This window comes from Eucyclogobius newberryi, unplaced genomic scaffold (genome assembly GCF_026437365.1).
Source record: "Eucyclogobius newberryi isolate DKJ021-1_F unplaced genomic scaffold, fEucNew1.0.hap1 SCAF_1, whole genome shotgun sequence".
NCBI lineage: Eukaryota > Metazoa > Chordata > Actinopteri > Gobiiformes > Gobiidae > Eucyclogobius > Eucyclogobius newberryi.
In genome coordinates, this window is record NW_027315723.1 from 44,248,991 (window position 1) to 44,274,946 (window position 25,956).

Below are 25,956 nucleotides of genomic sequence, written 5' to 3' on the forward strand. Positions count from 1 at the left end.
AACTAACGCAAAGCACCATAAAATACACACAAAGCATGCATGCAGACATTATACCATGCCAAAACGGCTAGTTTCAAGAGACTACGTAATGTTAATTATTCAGCAAGTAGTCACGTTAAGCCCGTATTTATTATGCAGAGTGCACTGAAGCAGCGTGTTAGCTTAGCATTGCTCCGTCTCTGCCCAGGTGCCCAAGGCAAAAGTGAAGAGGCTAAAGTGACATCACGAGACCACCTTAAAACACAGCGTTAAAGCAATACTTTAGGTACCTCAGTTCCGTTGCAATGCAGTCCAGGGAATCGTAAGCTCTGAAGACAGTCTGGAGTAATGAATAATGTCTCTGAGGAGACCGCAGCTGCTGCTGAATCAGTAATCATGTGGTTCGTAGCTGATTGGTGGAAAAATATCAACAATGCGCTGGCTAGAAAAAGGTGACGCCCCCCAGGAGCGCTGGAAAAAGACCCGAAAACTACCAATTTTTAACAGCTTAATGTATACGTTTAAGACAACCAATAGTGTTATCTGAAGCACAGAGGGGCTCATTCATAACTTCAACTAGCACATTCTGCAAAAAAACGAAAATCACAAATTTGTGGAAAAGTTTGGTCGGGGCCGACTTGTCACGGCTCTAAAGGATGCTGCGTCACATCTTCTTCTTCTTCTTTCTTTCTTTCTTTCTTTCTTCTTCTAGAATTTCAGAAATTTGCTGCCGTTTGCGCAGATAAAGTCTGAATTGCGTCAAATTAGAATCACTTGTTAAACTCTTTGCCCTTTACCTACTTGAAGTGAAATAAATTAATTTGGCATTTTATATAGAGGGTAAAATGTTTAGTTTAGCGAAATTTTACAAAATTTGGCACAAAATTAAATTTTGGCATCCCGATCAAAAAGTCAATGAGACCCATGTCATATTTGTTACGGCTTTGCCGTAGCAATGACAGAAATGTGTTATTCCAATGGGGAAATCGCCAGAGCTCTGAAATTTTTTAACACTTTTTACTTTTACGAACTCCTCCTAGGGCGTCAGCCCTATTAACGTGAAATTTGGTGAGACTCATCTTCAGGGGTGGCCCATCAAAAGTTATCCACATTTTTATTCTAAGAGTCATGGTCTCTGTGCGGACACACATTTAGAATTTAAAATGAAATTGCTTTTTGAATGGGGACCACAAAATTTTGTTCTCCCAAAATGTATCATTTTGCACAAAATTCTATTTTGGCATGCCAGTAAAAAAGCCGAAAACACCCATGTCATAGTGTTGGTCGTCTTGCAGCTGATATTCAACTTTCCACAAGATTTAACTGTTTATTATAGCTGTTGCTTGGGTCTGATAAAATGGCATGACGTTAGCTTTAAGATTGTTTGTACCAGTCCACAGATAATCAGAAAGTACACTGAAAGTGCATCGTGACCCATATGATACATAGGACAGATTGGGCAGGACTGTTGCAAAAATGTTCTGTGTAATTCGAGATGCGTGCGTAGGATTCAGACATTTTTGATCATCTTCTAAAACAAAATTATGATTTTAGACATGCATAAATTACATTTTGTATTTGAATGTCTCAAAATGTATATATGTGCTACAGTGTCTCGGTGATCAGTCGGCCGCTCTCGTTGGACAGATGTGTTTCCAGGATGGACAAGCCAAAAATACGTAAGAGTAAAGTATATAGTACCATTATACAACTTAGCTTTAACCTGTCTTCATCTTGTGTTGTAGGTATGGAACTGGCTGCTTTCTGCTGCGAAACACTGGATCTAAGGTGTGCCCAATTAGTTTTTTATTTGTAGCACATACTTAAGCGCAATAATAAATATGACAAACTTATTAAGGTGTTTAACAAACCCAAAGGCAGGGTAATGAAGTTTAACTTAAAATTACTCAAAATAATAAGTGTGTAGACATGTCAGTCTTATTTTAATTAGACTCAGCGTTATTGTCGCCACACACTCTTCTTTGACATCTATTACTAGATGTATACCAGTACTATGCCCTTTTTATATGTATTTATACTGCTTTTATACTGCAGCTCCTTTTTATATTATATCATGAATTTGTGAAAATCTGACCATTGGTCTGACATGATGTAAGATGTAAATTATATGGTTTCAATAAACATTGTCTGGAATTTTTTGTACTTTTGCATAAGCAATAGGAGTTGTAACGATACATCAATACACATATATCAATATAAACCTTTGTGATATCGACATTTCCAATAAGAGATAAATATGGTGATGTTTCGCACTTGACATTTCAGAAATACTGGTTTGTTGGGCAGCAGGGCAGCGCACGAGTCATACAAGGACATTCTTTCCTTATTGGGGTCTGTAATTCCATATTGCGAGTTGTTAAATCAGCTAGTATTGTGCTTTATGTCTGAAATTCATTTCTTTGAGCCGATACGATATCCAATATTTTTCTGTCTGTTGTGGGCAATAAAAGATATTTGCCGATACCAATATTAAGACTAAACATGTATTTTCAGTTTTGTGATTTTGTTTTTAAATCTGGTATATAGAAGTTGCATGATTGCTCTCTTATTTCTGTTTTTACCAAATATTGGCAACATTTTCAAAATCAGACAGATACCGATATCTGACGAAACCCACCGTTATACCATCCCTATTTAACCAAATATTGTATTATTTTTGTGAGAAAACCAGTGGTTTACACTTCTAATAAACAAGTAACAATAAAACTGGTCCCTGGTTTAGAAATTAATTTCATCTTTTTTGTACCATATTTCTATGGTACAAAAGAACGTCTTTTGAACTTTGCTTCCTTCCTTTTTCTTTCAGCATTTATTTGTAATTTGCCACTCATTGTTTGTGTTTTGTGTCATTTCAGCCTGTGATGTCTGACCACGGCCTCCTGACCACTGTGGCCTACAAGCTGGGCCGGGACAAACCTGCCTGCTACGCACTGGAGGTCAAATCTAGTCATGTTACATTTGTGTTGAAGGCTCTGAGGAAAACTACCCTATGATTGATTCTATTTCATTGGATTTGATGTTTTGCATATTTAAATGTCGTTGTGACTGTTTGTGCAGGGCTCGGTTGCCATCGCTGGAGCTGTGGTCCGTTGGCTACAGGACAATCTTGGGATCATTGCCTCCCATGAAGAGCTTGGTATGTGCTCTTCACCAAGAACCCCTCTTTATATTGAAGTCAGAAATCTCTGCTTCCACTAGATGTGCCTGGCCGCAGTGCCATTGAGGTATAGATCCATGGAAAGAGTCAATCTGCTGCAGGCTGCTCCTCTGTACCAGTACAGACCCCTCGATAGGACAGCAGCATGGTGATGCGCACGTGTGTCTGTGTGTGTGGTTGTGCGGCACCTTATGTTTCTGCCCTCGCTCAGTTCACTACTCTCCTTTCACACAAGCATGGAGAATAGTTTCTGACACATTGCGCGTACGCAAGCATGTTTGAGAGGAGATGATCATTTGACGCTCTCATTTGTCCATGTGACATTAGTGAAGAAATGCAGAGTCCAGAGATCCCATGCAGATACACAGTCCGCTCATCTCTCAATTTTGTATCCAGAAGAATTGAGGCACTTGTATGATTTATAGCGTGACACTTAAGAATTGAAAAACACTTGAAGTCATCTGTATTTTATCCTACTCAAGCAAAAGCAGTGGCACGTGGTCAGGGCAATCAAAGCAGTGATTGACCAGTAACATCTGAAATTACCGTTTGTCACAACAAAATTTGAATTGGTCAGAAATATATCAAAATAAGCTTGTTTTCCCCTCTCCTGCTGAAGCTGGGCTGGAAGTCACAATGTATTTTAGTGGCCTCTTCAGGCCGCTGAACAGTACTGCATGGGAAACTTGTTTTTTTTTCTCCCGCCCCTTTTCATTCTGTGCGTTCAGACTGTGTTCAGTGGCACGTTCATGTTCCACTCTCCAACATGTGCTTTTACAACCTGAGTGGACAGCGGCTTGCGTTAGAGGTCTGCGCTTGTCCTGCACTGAGGACAACACAGCCTCAAACCACACTGAAGAAATCTGTGTGGTAATTTTGGATGTTTCCAGGTCATGCCTGGGAACATGCACACGTGCAGAAGATAAGCAAAGCAACAGCAGTGCCAAGTTTCAACAAGTGACTTAAAAACTATCTTTTAGTGTCAAGTCATTGTTTGAAGCTAAGACTCTGTTCAGGTTACTAATGATTAGACGTTAGTTAGAAATTTGTGCAATGAATTGATCGGTGAAGTGAGCCAATTTACTCCATTCAGTGGTAATAGTAGAGTTTAGCTTAGTACGATAGGTGTTCGCCCTTCATGTGGGAGACTGGGGTTTGAAACTCACACTTTTGCATGCATATGTTATCCACTAAATATTGATGAGTACACCAAGGGTTTGGGTTAGATTGCAGGAAATTACCATATTTTGCGCACAAAAAAGGCACACCGGATTATAAAGCCTTATAGGACCTTGTAATTACCAAAAGAAAAACGAGGTTGGGGCCTACCCTTTCTGAAAAACGACTTTATTTTAGCTCAAATCAAAGCATTGGTATTGCATTTCTCTGATTTGAGCTGGTGTGCCGGAGTATGAGGCACAATGGCAAAGTATTGAGTGTTATGTTGTGCCATAGGTCCCTATGCAGGCCTTATTTGCTCCAGTCACTTGAAGGAAATTGAGAATCCCTGTGCTTATGACATGAAAGAAGCTAATCAAAACATATAAACTAAACAAATATGTTAAGGTCTTGGGATGGTTAGCTTATGACCAAAGTTTTAAGCCAAATAGCGCCGACTTGAGTTATAAGACTTGGATAGCAAAAGGCATATGAGTTTTGTTTTACCAGATTGTGAAAGTGAATCCAACAAAAAGCTTTGATAAGGGATCATCTCAAAATGGTTTCAACCCATTTTGAGAAGATCCCTAAGCTGAATGACTCCTTTGGTTTGGAGAAACAAGACTTTTATTGGTTATACAAATAAGAAGTTATTTTAATCAAGAAATAAAACAACAGCAATAATAATTTGATGGAGATCTTTATTAAGGCATGCAAAGCAGAACACTCAAGGGGAATTATATCTAAAATATATAAACGCATTAATAACCTGGACAACCAATCTACTAAATACATCAAAATTAAATGTGAAAAGACCACCGTCTCCCACCGTGGAGTGGGAAAATGTTTGTATTTCACAATGTAGAACCACAAGATCTCATGTTTGGAGGGAATTCTGTTGGAAGAATGTCACCATGTCAGTGTTCATTACTCACAGGGAGAGGCTGAATATTGGCGAAAATGTGGTTATCAGGAAGCACATCATTACCATGTGTTTTGGGACCGTCCTGTTGCACAGAAATATTGGACAGAAATCAATAAGGCACTGTAGACTATTTTTGACACCACCATCCCATTTGACTTTATAACCATGAACCCCTGCCAACAAAAATGTATAACTCTGAATTATACTTTCGGCGGCTGGGGAAAGGGCTGGGGACACCATAATTGGCATTAGAAAAATGGGGGAGAAATCACATATGGGACTGAACTTGGAAAGGGAAGATTACATCAACTGGACTAAATTGAACTCAAATTTTGGACCTGGTGTGCTTTAACCTTGCTTTTTATTTTTATCTGGATGCACTATTCTTCTTAAAACGGTAATCTCAAATAAAATACACGTTCTGTCTGTCTTTACAATGTTATCTGAAGTAAAAAATATACATTTAAGATCATTACAATAATATTATAAATGGCCAAACATGCTGGAATCAATCAACCTTGGGTTAAGGATGAGGCAACATTGTTTTACAATGTTAAGGTTGGATTTTGCATAATATGTCCCCTTTAACATGCACTTATTGTCCTCTCATCACTATTGTTGTGTGTCTTAATTGAGTTGGACTAATATATATTTTTTGTGCTGTGTGCAGAGAAACTGGCTGCTGCAGTGGGCACATCATACGGATGCTACTTTGTCCCTGCGTTTTCGGGTCTGTATGCGCCGTACTGGGAGCCAAGTGCCAGGGGGTGAGAACAACCAACACACGCCTTTTACAAGCCCCATATAACACCGTTAGTAACCAGTACTTGACTCTAAAGGTGCACTTAGTAACTTTCTGATGGAGTGTCCACCACCTGCGTGTGTCCGAGTAGATGTTATTGCTTTGCCTGGAATGTCCCCCGGTATGGCATTTAATGTACCTTATTTTGAACCGGGGGTCAGAAACATGTTTTAGTTTGATCCATTAGCACTGCCCACTTTGTCCTTTCTGTCACTTAGTTTAGTCTATTTATTGAGACAACATTAAGATGCATTTTACCAGGTTGTAGCTCAAGGGCTAATTTCCACCCTTAGTCCCTGAGCAGGCTGATGTTATTAAAGGCATAATGGACGATTTTTTGGCCCAAACCTGATTTTCTCTCATTTCCTCGTGGTGTGGACTGCCAATTAGTCCTGCCACGTATCAATCATAGAACGCACCTACTGCTCACCTGCAGCCTCGTCGGCTCGTCCCCAGTAGAGCAGCATGTTTCTGTGTGTCTAAGCGCATGGATCTATCATAATATAGTTCCCTCAGTGTACAGGACAAAATTAAGACGAGAGACGGAAATCTACGGGAGATGAGAGATGTGATGCGATCCGTCGTGCTAATAAACAAACGCACGTGTGGTCGCGAGGCTGTTGTGTCCGTCCGCACGCACGGGGGCTTGAGTTCTCAAATCGGCGAAAAATTGTCCATTACGCCTTAGTGTCCCACTTAATAACATTAACCCTTCGGGGTCCGGAGCTTTTTTGGCCGTTTTTGGGTACCTTCAATTTTGTCCTGATATACTACATAAAGAAATGTTTACCAGACCAATGTTGGGTATCTTTTTTTTCAGCATAACCTCACCTATATGATCAGTTAGTTAGTTTTTCACTTTGACATACTATTTCAACATACTGGACCTAAACACACACAGAAAACACAAAGTCCGTCTATTTTATTGTAAAACCTTCAAACATGCTCAACCAAGCATTTAAAAAGGTTCAAACTGAACCACAAGGTGCAAATATGAACATATAAAAGTATTATTGTGATATATACAAGCAATAAACTACTATTCACAATAAAAAGTAGGTATATCCACAGGCGTTTTTCTATTTGTGCTACTTCTCAAAACAGTTTCTGTCCAAAATGACACATCACAGGCCTTGCACTTCCATGGAGTGAGGTTCAGAAGGAACTCTAAACCAGGTCTAACCCAGGTCTAACCCAGGTCTAACCCAGGTCTAACCCAGGTCTAACCCAGGTCTAACCCAGGTCTAATCCAGGTCTAAACCAGGACTAAACCAGGACTAAACCAGGACTAAACCAGGTTTAAACCAGGTCTAAACCAGGACTAACCCAGGTCTAAACCAGGACTAAACCAGGACTAAACCAGGACTAACCCAGGTCTAACCCAGGTCTAAACCAGGACTAAACCAGGACTAACCCAGGTCTAACCCAGGTCTAACCCAGGTCTAAACCAGGACTAAACCAGGACTAAACCAGGTCTAAACCAGGATTAAACCAGGATTAACCCAGGTCTAAACCAGGTCTAAACTAGGACTAACCCAGGGCTAAACCAGCAATAACCCAGGTCAAAACCAGGACTAACCCAGGTCTAAACCAGGTCTAACCCAGGTCTAAACGAGGACTAAACTGGGTCTAAACCGGGACTAAACCAGGACTAAACCGGGACTAAACCGGCTCTAAACCGGGACTAAACCAGGACTAAACTTGATCAACATGAAGTGTGCCAATAAAATACTAAAACTCTCCAAAACTACTCTGATTGGTACTGATTCCTCTCGTTCGTTCTTTCTCTTTAACTATTTGTAGTGTGACTGAATATTTACATACTCGTGTGCATCCTGAACATCCGGGTTAGCACAAGCTAACGTATTTTTCAGTTCCTTTTTATCACAAAAGATGACAGTTATTATAATAAATGCACCACGCGCATAAAAGAGAGCATATTTTTACGCACTTTTTTAATGGAATTGAAATGATCATAACTTTGGTTTTATTTGACGGCAGCCGTCTACGTGACATGGTTTTCATGCAGCGCGGCCCTAAAGCCGACCATGTTTGAACACGCACCGGTGCGGGCGTCGACACCGGAGGGTTAAGTAGCATCTTTTTTTAAGGGAAGGAGATTTTTAGACATCTTTTAGTGGTAGGGCAAACCGGAGCACCTGGAGAAAACATATGCTGACTGGAGGAGAGCCAGGCTCGTCCAGGCTCTTGGCCGTCCTCAGTGCGTGTCCCCCTATACAAGCCCATTCTAAACCGCAGTCTGTCTGCTTCGATTTACGACGAAACACGGTTCAAAGAGGCCCAAAACTTCTTTAATGATATCGCACTCTTTACTATTATCACAATGGTGAAGGTTTATGTGGCAGTTGATGCAGCAACCGGGAAAATAAAGAAGATAAAGTTCTATCCGATACCGAGAAACCCGGAAATAAGAGCGTGATGGACATATACTTATATATATATATATATATATATATATATATATATGTGTGTGTGTGTAGATAGATCTATACATATATCTGTTCTGCGCACGCTGTAGAATTAACTTCAGTTTTATTTAGACTCAAAGTAGATCTGAAGTTAATCTGAAGTTTTATCGGTTGTCACTCACTCGGGCGCGGACGTAGCGGCTCGCGGCACAGGGAGCTGACAGCTGTTCAGCCCGGGGCAGGTGACTGAACCCCGGGCATGCAGCCTCACGCACCGCGTGCCTGCGCTGGAGCTCCGGAGCATAAACGCTGTAGAATAACATCAGTTTTATTCAGGCGTAGAGCCTTTGATCAAAATTGGGACTTGTGAACCATGGGACCAGTGGGCTTGGAGATATCTGGAAGAGTCGTGATCTAGGCATAAAATATGGATCTGAGTTGATTGATCGCAGCTTTTCTAAATATTGACCTCTGTGTAGCTCATCCAAGAAGTTTGTGGACTCTGAAAGCTCTGGGGGCTCCATAATGTACGTTTGAGATCACGTTCTATCAGTGCAAAGGAACGCAACAAGTGACGGCCAAGGGGCGGCAACGTATGACAAGGGGGCGGCAACGTATGCGTATCACGTGGTTTTATGACGTCAGTGAGTGCTCTCTATACTCTGAGTTCTAATTTTGAGTGAAGGTTTCGTGAAAAAATATTGAAAGACGGCTCAGTAGCGCCACCTCAAAAATCGATTAACATGGGGCCAATGGAGCCCAACGCCAAAAAAGTTGCAGTAAAAATATGACGCTCACTCCAAAAAATAGTTAATGTGAGGACATGTAAAAAAAAATAATTTTGATTGAACGTTTGTGAAGATTTATTACCTGAACGCAATGATATGCAAATGTAGTGGCTAGCTAATAAAATAGCTCTCTAGCGCCCTCTCCAAATTTGATTTAAAAAAATTCATAAACAACTTGTGCGATACTATGTGCGTCCGGTATGCACTGATTATTGATAAATCTTCAGCTGAGTCTTCCTCGGTCAGAAGGAACAGACAACTCTAGTTCACACTTTGAACATTTATTGAGGGGATCAAACATTGGGAGGAGGAGGTCTATATACAGATGGGTTGAGAGGAAAGGTGCGAGGGTGTGTGTGTGTGTGTGTGTGTGTGTGTGTGTGTGTGTGTGTGTGTGTGTGGTTATCTGAAAGAAAAACAATAAAAACTGTGTCAGGAACAGTCACAAACAGGTTGCATTGAATATGGATAAAGGCATGTAGTTACACTCGGCGACCACCAGAGGGAGCCATAGTGTAATAGCATTAAATGACCACCAGAGGGAGCCATAGTGTAGTTACATTAAATGACCACCAGAGGGAGCCATAGCTTATAAGTGGTTACAGGTGAAGCTTAACTTTATACAAAGTAAACTGCACAAATATACATAAGGGACTATTTACCAGGAAACATACAGTACAGAGGATTGGATTATGGACATGCATGTGTAGAATTTAAGAACTATTTGTAGGTAGTAACAGGTGGCGCAGAGCCGCGCGCTATCACTTTAACAGGCACGCAAACAAGCATCTGCGCTCTAACTTATAGAACTTTAATATGCATGCATGGTTACAAACAATACTCACATCATATGGACGCACACGGTACCTATACACACAGGATAAGGTTGGATGGGCAAGATAAAAAGGCAGGAAAAGGGGCAGGATAAAAGACAGCGAACCTGGGCTCTGCTCCTCACAGTGATGGCAAAAACAGTAATGGAAAAACACACGGCATACGGGCCTTAAGGAACTACAATGAACCCTGTTGCATTGTGGGATGTGTAGTACTTTCCCGGGGGACTTTTAACATTTATTCGTCTTAGACAACTGAAAAAAAAATTGTAACAGGTTCATTTGTTTCATATGACAAAATCACTTGGCTCTAGCTTGATTTTTTTATAGCGGAAAGAAAATGGCCATAAAAGAAGTTTCCGTTATTATTATTTTTCTCTCCCAAACCAACCCAATTTTGACCCCCTGAACGTTAACGAAAAGTCTATTTTTTACCCAAAATTCAGGATCGGTGAAACATTTATTTTTTTGGTGTTTAAAAAAATTAATGACGCGCGATTATCAAACCAATTTTAATACTTCATTAAAGCCGCGCTAGCAGCTATGAAGCCGCGTGCGAGGCCGCCATCATTGCCGCTAGCTCGGCTTTAATTAAGTATTCAAATTGGTTTGATAATCTTAAACAAAAAGGTGAGGTGCAATGAGTCTGGTTCCTCTCTGGCTCCATGTACTCCTGGTGAAGATCCTGTCTGTCAGTGTCCAGGGCTCTTCTTTTTTCAAAGCATCTGAAATTAACCCAGCAGATACATATTGTAAATTAACACAGTTTATGTTGCATAACATTATAGTGATTATTTTTGTCAAGGATTAGTTATGGTTCATGAGTACATACAAGATCTTATCACTTATCTTATCAATATTACCACCACACCAGTGCTTAATCTACACTTGACTTTTGAAACAAAGCATATGATTTTATAGTATACAGTGAAGTTGGATGGGGCAAGTGTTGAATTTGTTAATTGGTGAAATTTCCACAAAGCTGTCAACCAAGCTGGCTATGGTTATTAGAATTAAAGCATGTGTGTCGTTTTATTGATTTGGTGAGAAATGGGTTGTCAGCTATAGTTAGTTCCTTGCATAGTGATTGTTCTATTTCTAGCCATATAATATCAGATTGGGTGGGGTGAGTCCATTTGTAAATGTATTGTAGTTGGTTTGCCAATGAGTAATATTGAAAATGTGGTGCTTCTAGTCCTCCTTGAGCTTTGTTTTTTGTAGCGTACCACCAAGTTTAATCCTTGGTGGTAAATTTAATCCTTGTTTTTTATTTTTCCAATAGAAATGAGTGATAATGGAATCTAGAGATTTAAACCAGGTGAGTGTGGGGTGGGTTGGGATCATTGAGAATAAATAGTTTCTTTTTGGGAAAATTGTCATCTCTATTACTGCCAATTGCTGCCAATTATGGAGAGGGGAAGGTTGAGCCATCGAAGGAAGTCTGCTTCTATTGTCTTTAGCAGTGGTGTAAAGTTGAGTGTTATCAACTCTGACAGCCTGGAGGAAATCTTGATAGCTAGGTAAGTGATGTGATCATGGCATACATATATGGGTGACTGGTGAGATCCCACATCCCATTTGATTTTATGTAGTGAGAGGATGGATGATCTGACATTTTTGAAAAATACTGAATTGTTTTTTATTATTTCTTGAATATATGTTTGAGGTTCTTGTATAAATAGGAGTATTTGTCTGCCTAAAGTGAGATGTGCTGTTTTAATACCTTTGATTGATGGGTTCAGGCGGATAGCTGCTACCAGGGGTTCAATAAAAAATGTGAATAGAGACTAAGAGAGTGGGCATCCTTGCTTTGTGTGAAAGCTTTGTGATGTTAGTCCATTGGTTGTGACTGTGGCAGATCTGTATAGAATCTTGATCCAGTTAATAAATGACTCTCCAAAGCCAAATCTTTGTAGTGTGGTGAAAAGAAATTTCCAGTTGACCTTATCGAAAGGTTTTTCTGCGTCTAATGTGGCTATGAGTGTGTCTTTCTGTTGTACTGATGAGTAATGCATTAAATTATATAATCTGCAGGTGTTGTTGGCGTGTCTTCCTTTTATAAAGCCAGTCTGATCTGGATTAATGATATTTAATGAGGTTTAATTTCAATTCTATTAGATAATTCTTTTTGATTTTTATGTCAACATTTATAAGTGAGATGCGATGGTAATTAGATGTGATAGGCCATAGGCTAGCTCTCAGAAAGGGCCTTGAAATTGACTTCTGTACGACGGAGTATAAGGGCCAACCAAAAAATAAAAAAATGCAGGGCACTACAGGAATAAAGTAATTAATTAATGACTTTTTTCTCGTTAAATAACGAGAAAAATCTCATAATTTAAAGATAATAAAGGCAGATACGAGATTAACTTTCAGCACCATGTTACGGGCTCCCCCCTAGTTTTGCATAATGGTACAGTCCAGTAACAGCGCTCTGTTTTGTATGAACTGTGTATAAAGCTATGAAGCTGATCGGCACTGAGTCAAATGCATCTGTCTGGAATCTTCATTACACACAAACACGCCACCGCCAGGACGCAAATGGCGCTTGGTTAAAAGTGAATACAATAGCCCACAATAGATGTCGATCTTTATGATGCGGGCCTTTTAGACATCATAAACAATCATTTCCTTGGTGCAGTGTCCCCATGTCAGGTCCTGGACCTGTAAAATGACAAACTCCGGTGTTGGGTGCTTGCGTGTTTTGGAGCTGCGCTCATGCCATGATGTATGGATGATGGCGTGTGCGTAAAACATATCGCTTTTTTGCTGTGCCAAACACGATCCGGGCGTCAGGAGGAGCTGAGAGGAAGCGTAGACTGCAGACAGATGTTTTGTGTTCAAGGGATCACAAAAGGTTAGAATCGGAGCATAAAACTTAAGTGCACACAATGAGCACCTAAGAATAGTGATTGTGTGCAAAGTGCCCAAGTAGAAAAACAACTTAGAGGAGGAGAGAATGTGTGAATATAACACCGAGGCTGCTCCTCCTGTCTGCGGGCGCCTGTGGCACGGAGCACGGCTGCTGTTTGAGCCCATGGTGCACTACAGCTATGCCATGGAGAAAGTAAAGGGTTTATCCAACAGTCTGTGAATGATGCGTAACAGGAAAGGTGCTGCTAAACTGCAGTGCCTTGTCTTGTAATCAACACACACATAAGACATTGTTTTAAAGGCCAGGAAACACTTTAACATCTTTTGCAGGCTTTTATGTAGTTCTAAGCTGTCAGCTCATCCAAGCCCATTTTTTGTGCGTCCTGACCGTGGTGCTGAAAGTGAACTGCTCACGTCACTTTGAATCGGCCCCTAAACTACGACTTTTTTCCTGTTAATTAAGGAGTTTTTTCTCATTAATTAATTGCTTTTTTTCTTATTATTTAATGACTTTTATCTCGTTATTGGCTCGAGCCTTCCAGAATGGAATGGATCGATATTGTGTATTTTCACAATTGGCCAGCAGAGGCACAATGAATGCCTTCACTTCCTCTTCCGCTTTTATTTTGATGGGACATTTCCTCTCGTGCCGAATTAGAATTATTATTCTTTAGTAGGGCTGGGTATCATGGCCAATTTCCTAAATCGATTCGATTTTGATTCATAACGTCCTGAATCGATTAATCACTATTTGATTCAATTCGATCTGCTCTTAAATAATGAAAATGGCTCAATTGTGTTACAAAATACAATAATGAACATAATTTTTTTCTTTTCACCATAAACAGGTTTTAAGTGCAAACTTTTTTAAAAACAGTTTAAACTTCAGCTGTAAACAAAACTGTCTCAAGTCTCAAAAGTGCAATTTTGAAATATAAAGTAGTTTTTAGACCTGCTTTTGAGGCTCAGTTCAGTGTGTTCAAGCGTTCATTTTGCACTACCGAGTACGGGCGTAAATCTTTGCAGACAAAAGTTGCGATTGCTTCTGTTATCTTTATGACCCGCGGAGAATCGGCTGGTAATGTTAGTGATTCCCTCAGTTTCATTTGTTTTTCCCCGGACGGCTTGTTGTTGGAAGCTAACGTTAGCGTAGTGTGATACCTTATCAAGTGAGATTTGTAGTATTTCTACAATAACTGACCTCCGCTTCGCAGATTTTGCAAACCACTTTGGTTTTATCCGGCTCTTTGTCCTTTGTTGTTTTAAATCCGAAATGGTTCCAGACGTCAGACTTGAGTTGGGACGGCTCGCTGAGCCGAGTTTTACCTGCGTCTTGCACGCTTGACAAGCGGACGTAAACGCGCCACTCCTGCGCCACGCACAAGACTACTGGGGTTAACTTCATGGGGGGAAAGTAGATCTCATGCCTTATGAATCGATATTGCAAAATGTTAATTACATCGATCCTAAATCGATTTTTTTTACCCAGCCGAAAAATCCAATGCGCCTTTAAGGAAGTAACTGAGTATTATAACTGAATTTTCTGGGCATGTATTTCATACAGTTAGGCAAGCAACAAGCATTTTGAATGAGGCCATGGAAATATTTCTGACCCGACGGCCATCTTGGACCTCCCAGGAGCAGATGCCTCGACTAGACAAGCAATATTGGGGCCTCTAAAAACATACTTAGAAACAACTTAAAAACATACATTAACCCTTTGGAGTCGACGGCCGCGCCGGCGCGTTTGCAAACAGGGTCGGCTTTAGGACAGTGCACCATGAAAACGTCATGCTGCCGTCAACGTCATGCGGAAGTGTAGATCCGAAGCTACATTTGAGTGATTGTTTCATCTAAATCCACCAAATAAAACCAAAGTTATGATCATTTCAATTGTTGCATTTATTATAATAGCTTTGTCGTATTTTGTGATAAAAAGGAACTGAATAAAACGTGTGCTTGTGCTAACCCGGATGTTCAGGATGCACACGAGTATGTAAACATTCAGTCACATGACAAATAGCCAAAGAGAAAGAACGAACGAGAGGAATCAGTGCTGTTTTTGTGTAGTTTGAGAGTTTTAGTATTTCAAGTATTTTATTGTCAGTAGAATAGTTGTTTTGAAGCAAAATGAGGCGCACACTTCATGTTGATCAAGTTTAGACCTGGTTTAGACCTGGTTTAGATCTGGTTTAGACCTGGTTTAGACCTGGTTTAGTCCTGGTTTAGTCCTGGTTTAGTCCTGGTCTAGACCTGGTTTTAGACCTGGTTTAGAGTTCCTTCTAAGCTCACTCCATGGAAGTGCAAGGCCTGTGATGTGGCTCTCTGTGTCATTTTGGACAGTTTTTGAGGAGTGGCACAAATAGCGTTAGGGTTATAATAGAAAAAAAAACGCCTGTGGATATACCTACTTTTTATTGTAAATAGTTGTTTATTGCTTGTATATATCACAAGAATAATTTTATATGTTCATATTTGCTCCTTGTGGTTCAGTTTGAAGCTTTTTAAATGCTTGGTTGAGCATGTTTGAGGGTTTTACAATTAAAACAAAATATTTTTTCTAAACAGACTTTGTGTTTTCTGTGTGTGTTTAGGTCCAGTATGTTGAAATAGTATGTCAAAATGAAAAACGAACTAACTGATCATATTGGTGAGGTTGTGCTGGAAAAAAAAATATACCGAACATTGGTCTGGTAAACATTTGTTTATATAGTATATCAGGGCAAAATTGAAGGTACCCAAAAACGGCCAAAAAAGCTCCGGACCCTGAAGGGTTAATCCATTTTCATGAGGTTTGTTACATTAGATCACAAATCTTCTGTAGTTTATGGGTGATAAATGATCTTGCCTGTATATTATCAGCATTTTCAGTGAAGTACATTTTCAAAACTTTCTCCTTCTTTTATATTGCCGTGAATCATCCAAGCCCCCGGAAGCCAAGATGGCCGCCATTGAAACCTATGGAGCTGCTCATTGGCGCATGGTTCCAAAAAAGTTTTTTAGTTCCGCATTACTTCCTGAATACTGGTATTTCTCCTCCCACTTTTGTGACGTCATCGCCGTGAGGCTTTGGCGTCGGGAGCGCGCACGTCACAGCAGCGTGAACGACTGAGAACAGTCAACACCGACTTTTGGAATGATTCGGCTTGAAATAGTCTGTTTACGTAACGTATAATGATGGATTGTTATATCCATCTATAAATATACATGTATCACGTTGTAAAGCTCTGATATTTAAGAGAATTATAAAGAAGTGTTAAGATAAAAAGTCTGGTTTAATGACAATGAATTACATTTAGAGGTGGAATAACGTCCTCATGATTACGTCATAAGGCGCTGGTACAGCTGGCAGCCCGGTGTAAACGCTCTCTCTTCTTTCTCACACTTATTGTGCTTTATCTCCTATATTTTGTAAATATAGTTAGTATATTTTTTCTATTTTACTGTACGATAGGGACACGCGCTGGAATAGTTTTTTAATTCAACTGTTTTTGACTTTTTTCGGCTGGATTTGAGCGTTTTTCGTTGCGTTCGTTGTGTTGTTGTGACGTGAGCTAGCTCCGAGCGAGCCCACCAGCCCCCCCCCCGCGCCCTCCGGCCGCGCTAAAGTACGGCGTGTCGTCGGTACACGTTTATATACACGTTTATATGAAAGAGGAACTTCACGAACGATCGGGACACGCACTGGAATCGCTTTAAATTAACTTGTTTTGACTTTGTTCGGCTGGATTGAGTGTTTTCGTCGTGTCGTGGCGATGTGTCTTGGCTCTGAGTCCCCCGGCTCCGGCCCCGCCCCCCGGCTCCGGCGCCGTACCGCGTTTCCACAAAGGAGGAACTGATGAAACTGCGGAGAACAGTCGTCTTACCCGGAGAGCGTCACGTTATCCCGTCGCAATACTGACCTAACCTAATACTGATGTGCAATTCTGTCATATGTGCAATTGCTGTTGGAATTCATGTGCAATTCATGTGCAATTACTGTGAAATTCATGTGCAATCTATGTGCTGTCGTGACACATATTCATGTGCAATTACTGTCGGGATCACATGCAATGGTATTTATTTATTTATTTGTCTATGGGAGTTTTTATTTATTTATAGGAGATCTTCTACTGAAAGTGTTTTTCAGACTTCCTATAAGTGATCTGTTCTTCTGTATCTACCTCTGTATCTACCTGTGTTGCACCAATGAAATTTCCCCATGTGGGACAATAAAGGAATATCTTATCTTATCTTATCTTATCATCATTTTGGTTTGGGTATTTATTTTGTTATTAACTTTTCAGTTATTTATTTACATAATATAATTTGGCCAATATGTATTTTTTTTAATCAGATGAGAAGAAATATAAAATATAATCATCGATTCTGTTACATAATTGAGTTAAGCAGTATTTAATTATATTCAGTTTCCTTTTGTGTCGTTTTTGTATCATGTCGATCTGTAATAAATACAAAACACATTTGTTTATTAATGTATTTAATAAGAATAATGAACATGAATGAACTTGTTCAATAAATGCAAATCTGATTATAACTACAAATGATAAATTGATTTTAGCCAGTTTTAGTTGAGTTTTAAAGCTCCAATGAGTTTTAAAGCTACAATGTGGGACTCCCTTATTAAGGAGTTTGAGTCTGTACTGTTCATTATTATTATCATTAATAGAATCAGAAAATGTATTGCCATTGTCAAAGAAAAGAATTCACAAACAGTGGAACTTGCTTTGGTGATTCAGTGCAACATAAAAATATTAACAATGATAAAACAACCTGTATAAGTCAAATAGAACAAACTGAATAAGATAAGATATTCCTTTATTGTCCACACATGAGGAAATTTCGTTGTTGCAACACAGTAGATACAGAGGAAAAGGACAGATAACTTATAGGAAGTTTAAAAAACACTCTTAATAGATCGATCTTAATAGAAGAACTCTTATAAACAAAAACTCCTATAGACAGAACCTCTCATACCTTAATAAGGAATGGAGGGGGGAAATAAAGATAAAGATAAAATAAAAACAGCGTAAGACAAAATAATACTAATAATAATGGTAAAATAAACACTCTTTTTACATCAGTTATATGCACATGAATGTGACATTATTGCGTTAAATACTGAATATCTCAGTATTTAAGTGACTTGCAGTGACCTGCAGTGACCTGCAGTGACCTGTAGAGCTCTGGACAGCACAGACAGACTAAACTCACTGGTCAGCACTGAAGATGAGAAATATTCTCATTAGAACATTGATATATTATGCACATTTAACAGAGAAAAGCTGGAATATGTTATTGACAAATTTACATTTCGCTCTGTAACACAAAAGTTCCTCTTTTCACATTAATTTTTAAAGCTAGAACCAAAAGTCATTTACTTATGCATACGTTTAAACCTTAGAAGTTAGAACATAACTGACATGTTTGCTAAATCTCTACATATTCCATGGAAGTAAATCCATGACATTCCTATAGAAAACAAGGTGTGCTTTGTTTAAACACAGCACACGTCATTATTAAATATGTAATAAAACCTCAAATGTCGTCTCAGCCCCTGTAAGTACAGCACTGTCACTTTTACATACGTTTACATTTATATGTGTAAGATATGACCCATTTCAGCAGGTTATATTTGAATTATTGGTAGATTTTTATAGCACATAATACAAACATCGCTTTATTTCCCTTCTTTCTCTAGTTTTCCTTGATCTGTGCTTAACCTCTTGTCTCTTAGAACATTTAGTAAGAGAAATAATTAGTTATTTATTTGCAGAAGCACGAGCCATCACGACGTGTTGTTGCATCTTTGTGTAGCTAAACTTTAGCTTACGTTAGCTCGTGTTAGCTCGTGTTAACTTGTGTTAACTTGTGTTAACTGTGTAATCGTTGATTTACACTTCATATGGAACGATGTGTGAAACGTGAGGAATGACATACAAACACAACTTACGTGTATCGTGGTCTCGTCTCGTCACTTTCTTCTGTTTGTGTTTAGTTTCCGTCACATGTTCTCCTGAGGCTTGTTCATGAGGGTTACGTGCGCGCTCGGTGCGCGTACACCGTTCACCGGAAGGTTAAAAATGTATTTAAGTATTTTAGAAACAGTTGAAGAGTGAAATTCCTTCTATTTTATTTTTAGACTAAAAACAATTTAGCATGTTTGGTAATTTTAGAGGCCGAACTCCTGAAATGGTCCGACCAAAAGGCTGCATTCTGCGAAGTGGCCACTACTCAATTTGGAGCCAGAGGCAGAGGGGGCGTACCCTATCCAGATAATATAATACATCCATGGAATCATCATGGGAAGGTCACGTGGGCGTGACTTAGGTGGTACTTGACAGTTGTAGCTAGGGTTGCCAACTATCTCAAACCCAAATGAGGGACACTTTCTTCGAGATGCGCGCGCATGTCCAACAGCTGACCAACAATAATTACATAAATTACAAGGTTTTATTTGCCATACCATAAACCTACTAATTTCAGTGTAATTTTGGCAAACCACTTGCAGCCTATAAGCGAACTAAGCAGCCGCGTAGGGCCCCGAGCCGTTAAGAGGGCCCCAATCTGGCAACCCGTCTTATGCGAAGTGCAAGCGCAGCGTGCGTCACTAGTGTAGTAGTGTTGCTGGCGCGGCAACATATTATTACGCACAAACCGCATTTATTTGTAATGACAATCTTGCAACAAAGACACCAAACCTGCTCTGATTGTGCAACTTCATTGTGCGCGAGGAGAACGAGAGCAAAACATAAACACAACACAACGTGGTCCTCATGTCCAGAAGAATATATCTCCCGGTGCCGAAAAACGAAAGGAGAAACTTCTTGACGATGTAAAGAAACTGCAAACTCAACAACACTTTCCAGGTATTGAACTTATCTGAATGAAAGACTTTCCAGGTATTGAACTTATCTGAATGAAAGATAATAAGCTTAACATTCATACCAGCCCGGTAGTGTCAGCTGCAGGTGAGGCCGGTGAGGAGCGTCTATGCCCCAGGTCACTAAGAGGCGGAGATCCGGTCCGGACGAGCGCCGTCTCGTCCGGAACCTCTGACGTGAAACTTTGGAGTGAAGTGTGCGGCCCTGTGCAGCCTCAGTCAGATATGAGCGGGTTTGAGTTTGCGTCCCCTCTCTCTCACATCACCATGTGCGAGATCAATCGTGACTCGTGATGTCTGTTTTACTTTGACTTCTTAACGTGGAATGAGAGGAACGTAAAAGTTTATGCACGTAAGGTCCATCAGCCAATCACATCGCAGCATTGTTTCATGCAGGAGTCCAGTGTGTGATGTTCTGATCAGAACAAACATTTATATTGTAATTCACTTTTAATAGAGCAATAAAACATTTCAGTTTATTTAAAAAGCATCATTAGACTATTTGTTATAAATTATAATAAAGTGATAGTGAAAAATAACCAGACATATTATGATTACGTCTGTTATAGAATAATATTATATATTTTTATATAAAAGTGGCAAAGTTGCAGAAACGCTGTCTTTTCACTATAGCTAGGTTTGGACCTCGTTCTGTTCATTCTCTGGGAATAACATTTTTGCACTGTTTTATCAGTGTTAATTGTTAATCAAGCAATGCTTATGCCATTTGTTTAATTTAATATAACTTGTTTTGTCACTTTGGCAAGAAGGAACAGTTGGGAGCAGTAAAAGATAAATTAGTAAGGATAACTATTACTTTTACATTTTCAGTTAAAATGAATCAATTTGACCATAATTATTTTTCATAGCTAATATTGTATTGAGTAATTAAGTACATTAATGTATTAATAACTGGCTTTAGTCATTTTCTCCTGGCACAGTTTCATCACATCATCATTTTATAGCATTACAACCTCAATATTTTACTCTTACTTTAGCTGGCTGGACCACATTAAAATGCACCAGAAGACCCAAAAAAGGCCTGAAAATCTCTGGGGGAGCGCCCCCAGACCCCCCAAAAACATATCTGGGACGTGTGTTATTTGTACAGGGAGTAGAGGTGATGTCAGCGGAATACCAAGTTGCATTGTGGGATTTAAGTTAGCAATATTTGACCTTGTGAGGTGTTGAGAATAAACTAACTGGCAAACGGATGCCCTCGCGTTTTGATGCGCTTTGTTTGCATTGAAGAAAGTTCCCATATGTGATTTGTTTACTGACAATGGTAATAAAACTGATTCTGATGACGTGGTGAGGGGCCCCCAAAAATGTTTTCGCTTAGGGCCCCCTGAAGGCTTGGGCTGGCCCTGCTTGCTTGGATGCATTGTTCATGGGAATAGTGAAGACAATTATTAATTATTATTAAAGGCGGTATGAATGATCTTTCGGCGATTTGAGAACGCAGGCGGAAGTGCGCATGCCACTCCCCCGTGCGGACTGATACAACACACACGTGCGTTTGTTTATTAGCGCAACGGAGCGCATCGCATCGCTCGTCTCCCGTAGATTTCTGTCCACTTCTGCGTCAGCTCGAACTGTCTTTCTCCGTCTTCATTTTGCCCCGTACACTGAGGGAACTATATTATGATAGATCCATGCGCTTAGGCACGCGGAAACGTGAGGACGAACCGCACGCGGCTGCAGGTGAGCGGTAGGTGCGTTTTATGATTGATACGTGGCAGGACAAATGATTTATCCACGCCACGAGGAAATATGATAAAAAAATTTGCTGAAAAAAATCGTCCATACCACCTTTAACTTTCTCTCAAATTTCATGTTAGCATTAGACTATAACCATATGCTGCAGACACTGAAAAGCTTTAGGCCTAAACCAACCATTGTCAAACTAATTTATCCCAGTTCTGAGCAGTACATGGGAGGCCATATCATATTGAAGGGGGAAAAATACAGACATTTATGTAAGTTATATATTTACATTTTATTATAACTCTGACATTTAAGCTTTTAAAACATGTAATTTAACGGGTGTAGTAGTCCGTGCGCAGCAGCAGCTGGGTTTTTCTCCTCACAACAAACTCCAATATCCCTGCGCCTCGGTTTAAACGCGCTTTACCTTCAGTCTCCCCCTATGGATATGAATAATACTTGATCTTAAGCTGGCGGTGGCAGTCAGAGAGCGAGGACAGGACAGGTATTTCAATTCAATCTAACCTCTGATCAGATCTGATTGGCTGAGACGCGCGTCTGTCACGGTAATTCCAGGAAGTGGAGCTACGAAAGGCGCGTGGTAAATGTATGCGTAGCGCATTTGCAGTAGCCAATTATTGGCCGGCGAGGCTGTGATTGGAATACGGGACTGGAGCTGTCACACCCATAATCCGGGACGTCCCGGGCAATCCGGTTGGCAACCCTAGTTGTAGCACAATTTCGATCAATGGTATTGGTTTGTGTCCCAAGAGGAGCAATTTCTGTAAAAGTTGTCAAACGCAGTCCAGCGGAAGGCGGACACAGGGCCAGGGCCAGCACTACTGCGCAACTGAATTTGCAGTGCGCCTCTTGCGGAAACCGAGACAAGTTTCTATATTTGCAAACTGTTCAATGACAATGGCAATAATCCTTTCTGATTCTGATTCGATTATTACGTTTGAGGAGCTAAAATGCACCTTTAACAAAAGTTCACACTGTATACAATTTTAAAAGACTAGCCAAAGCTAGCAAAAGCGTATATTTTTGTGCAAGGAACAAACAAAAGTCTCTAATGCAATTGTAATGTCCAGGATCATCTGTGGTCTGACCCAGTTCACTAACAAAAGCCACCTGGCCTTTGCTGCACTGGAGGCCGTCTGTTTCCAAACCAAAGAGGTAGGAACCGGTTTATCTGCTTTGGATCGCTCATCAGATATGGGCTAGTTTATAATCCTGTTTTGTTTTGTCTCTAGATTTTAGATGCCATGAACCAGGACAGTGGCATCCCTCTTACCCAGCTGCAGGTGGATGGCGGAATGACATCAAACCATTTACTCATGCAGCTGCAAGCAGATATACTGTGCATCCCAGTCGGTACGCTAACACTTATAACAGGCCAAACAGCTGGAGAAAGTGGGCCATATTGACAGAAACTATCATCTTAATTAGTGGTGCACCGATATGGAAATTGTTGGCCGATACGGCTACAAATCTTATGGGGAAAGCTTTGGCCAATAACCGATATTAGGCCCATATTTTTTCTAAATGTTATTCTAAACACTTAAATTTCATTTTTATGTTTTTATCAAATAAATATACTAGCTAGAATCTACTTTTTATTCTAAAAGGATCAAATCTGTTTTAAAATGCATTGAATCAGTTAGAACACATAATAGCCTTCTTTGTGGAAAAAAAGTGAATAAGTTTAATATTGCATATATAGCACTATGTTTGGATACTGTTTGTTTATTGGCTGTAATAATATAATAATAATATTATTATTTTTAAAAAATCAGCCATTACATTTTTCCATTCTGTGAATTTCCTGTTTTATTTAGATTATTTATCAGACTAAAGTGTGTATGTGTGATCCTCGTGTTTCTCCGCCTCCTCCTGTAACAGCAGCAGAGATAGTCTCCCCTCCTCAGACTCTGTGTCTGAACACACTAAATTTTCACCTTCTTAAAACCTCTCACACTAATTTTGTCCCACATTAGTTTCGTCTGTTAGAATATAGTGGCAGAAAGCCCCTTCCTCTTTCTAAAGGGACGGCAGCGTCAAGGCTGTCATTACCAAGGTGTAACCGGTTGAAACTGATATTACTCAATGATGTTAATATTGGCCGATACCTATTCTGGGCCGATATACCGTGCACCCCTAATCTAAATATTTGATGTTCTCCTGAAGACCAAATTCAGACAATATTATGGCAGTGCATCAGAAATGTTCCAAAACAAACCTTTAAATGTCTTTGTTAAAATATCACACAAAAACAGTATGGAATGTATAATTGACCATAATTAATAATACACCCTTTTAAAACATTACATTGCAAGCTGGCTTTATTTTGATTAGCTCTTTTGGCAGCATTTTCGCTGTGCTATGCAGTTCTGTGTGTGTTGTATGTATGGTCCATGAAAAAATCCCTTTCTTACGAAATATTCCTCCCTTTCTATTGTGCCTTGTAATGTTATTATTATTGGCAATGTTCACACTGCAGGGTATGATGCCCAATTCGGATTTTTTTGTTCAAATATTTTTTTTTATGTGGTCGTTCACATTACAAAAAAATGTGATTGCTGTTTGTGTCAGATGGGAATGGAATGTTGCTTTATGTGGCCCGCATGCGCACAAAAGAATACGTCACACATATGGGTGTTATTTATGTCCTTAGTTTCTTTAAATAAAGACTTTTTAAATTTGATTCTAAGCTCGACAGGGAGCCAGTGAAGAGACTCGAGCACCAGCGTAATGTGCTCTCTTCTTTAGCTAGTAAACTTGCTGCTGCATTGTGAACCATTTGAAAGTTGAAAATTGCTTTCTATGGAGCAAATCATTTGTGACTTTAACTAGTGCAGTTTCCGTGCTGTGGTGAGCTCTGAACCCTGACTGGAAAACTATATAAATTATAGTTCTGTAGATGGCGACAAAGCTGTTTAACTGCATCTCTTTCAAAGATTTTAGAAACAAAGGGAAGATTTGAAGAAGGTCTGTTGTTTACCAATAGGTCAGGATCTAGGTTAGGCCTTTTCAAAAGCGGTTTAATGATTGCATGTTTGAAGGACTGTGGAACATAACCACTTTCTAGTGAATTATTTATTGTATTAAGAATAGAATCTATAATTATAGCCGCAATCCAACTCCTATTATTTAGAAATTAGTCAAATTAGTAACGCAACGCAGCAGACCTCGGGTGCGCTACGAGACCCCCGGTTCAAAAGACTCATCACTACAGCATTTAATTATGTGTAATTATGTCATGTCACAACGTGGGCACCTGCGGTTTATTTTCTGGTGCTGCCCGTATATGGACAATTTTGATTTTCTTCATAAATATTGTGTGCGCAGCTTTTATTCAGGAGCGCTGTATAGCACAAAAAGTACAGTAAATGTTTAATGAAAATGTCCAGTGCTGTGTTGGGTTCTGGAATACTAGTGGTAAAACCAATGTCACTATAGTACAGATCATTTTAATGAACAAGCATTTCTGTCTGCTTATACAACCTTTTAACAGTTACACTTGATTTGGATTTAGTAAATATTTGTGTTCCGCACAAACCTGATATGACATTGGTCACGAAAATCAAAAGGAAAGACACCACTACATTGATAATTCTGAGGCTTGTTGCTTATGATAATGTCCAGTAATGTTGCTTTAAGTGGGTCTTTAGGGTCAAGTCAGGTGGGAGCAGTAATAAGTTGTGTGAGTTTTTCAGACTGTCAGAAGTTTTGACAACCAATTGATGTTCATGTCACCTAAAACAAGTAACTAAGAATTACCAAAAGAGGAAAGGAAGGTTCCTCTTGCTCAGGTGTAGACAGAGGACAATAAAACCCTACAACTGTAATTTTCCCAGTATTTTTATCCAAACCCACCTCTAGAGCTATGTATTCAAAACTTTTTGACTAGGAATGTTGTAACTATTCGTGTGTCTATGCACTAATTTGTGAGTTACGAAAACGGCATAGTGCATGTTATGTATGTTTAAGGCCAAAACACATAGCAAAGTACTGCAGAGTTAAAGTTTCACGTAGATTATGCAACCGCAGACACCACCAGTCAGTTTGTGAACAACCGGAAGCTAAGACAGATGTTTACTCTACCAGCAGTGGGACTACAGATGCTGTGTTGTCTTCTGTGACCAGTCCTGTCAACACAGTACTGGTTCAGACAGTTAAGGCATGGACTGTAGGCCCAAGGGAGAGAAAGACAACTCGATGCCTGTTAGATGGAGGCAGCCAGCGTAGTTTCATTCACAAAAATGTTGTTAGAGCGCTAGGATGATGACATTGAAAGGACAATCACATTTGAATATGGTCGCTACCAAGTTGAGTTGCCATGGCAATCAGATAAGGCACAACTTCCAGTCAATTTTAGGGTAGCAAAGAGGCGTTTTGAG

At 39.8% G+C, this 25,956-nt stretch overlaps 1 protein-coding gene across 2 annotated transcripts in view; it reads left to right on the forward strand.

Annotated features, from left to right (window-relative positions):
• LOC140361165 (glycerol kinase 3) overlaps positions 1–25,956 on the forward strand; it is a 90,650-nt gene that overhangs the window by 47,516 nt on the left and 17,178 nt on the right. The window contains exons 10-16 of one of the 2 annotated variants that reach the window (XM_072446876.1): positions 1,591–1,658; positions 1,725–1,767; positions 2,856–2,936; positions 3,058–3,136; positions 5,911–6,007; positions 22,648–22,732; positions 22,810–22,930. In XM_072446876.1, the coding sequence (XP_072302977.1) occupies positions 1,591–1,658; positions 1,725–1,767; positions 2,856–2,936; positions 3,058–3,136; positions 5,911–6,007; positions 22,648–22,732; positions 22,810–22,930 (574 nt within the window). The remainder of the gene's footprint in view (positions 1–1,590; positions 1,659–1,724; positions 1,768–2,855; positions 2,937–3,057; positions 3,137–5,910; positions 6,008–22,647; positions 22,733–22,809; positions 22,931–25,956) is intronic. The other variant, XM_072446884.1, reaches the window with a different exon arrangement.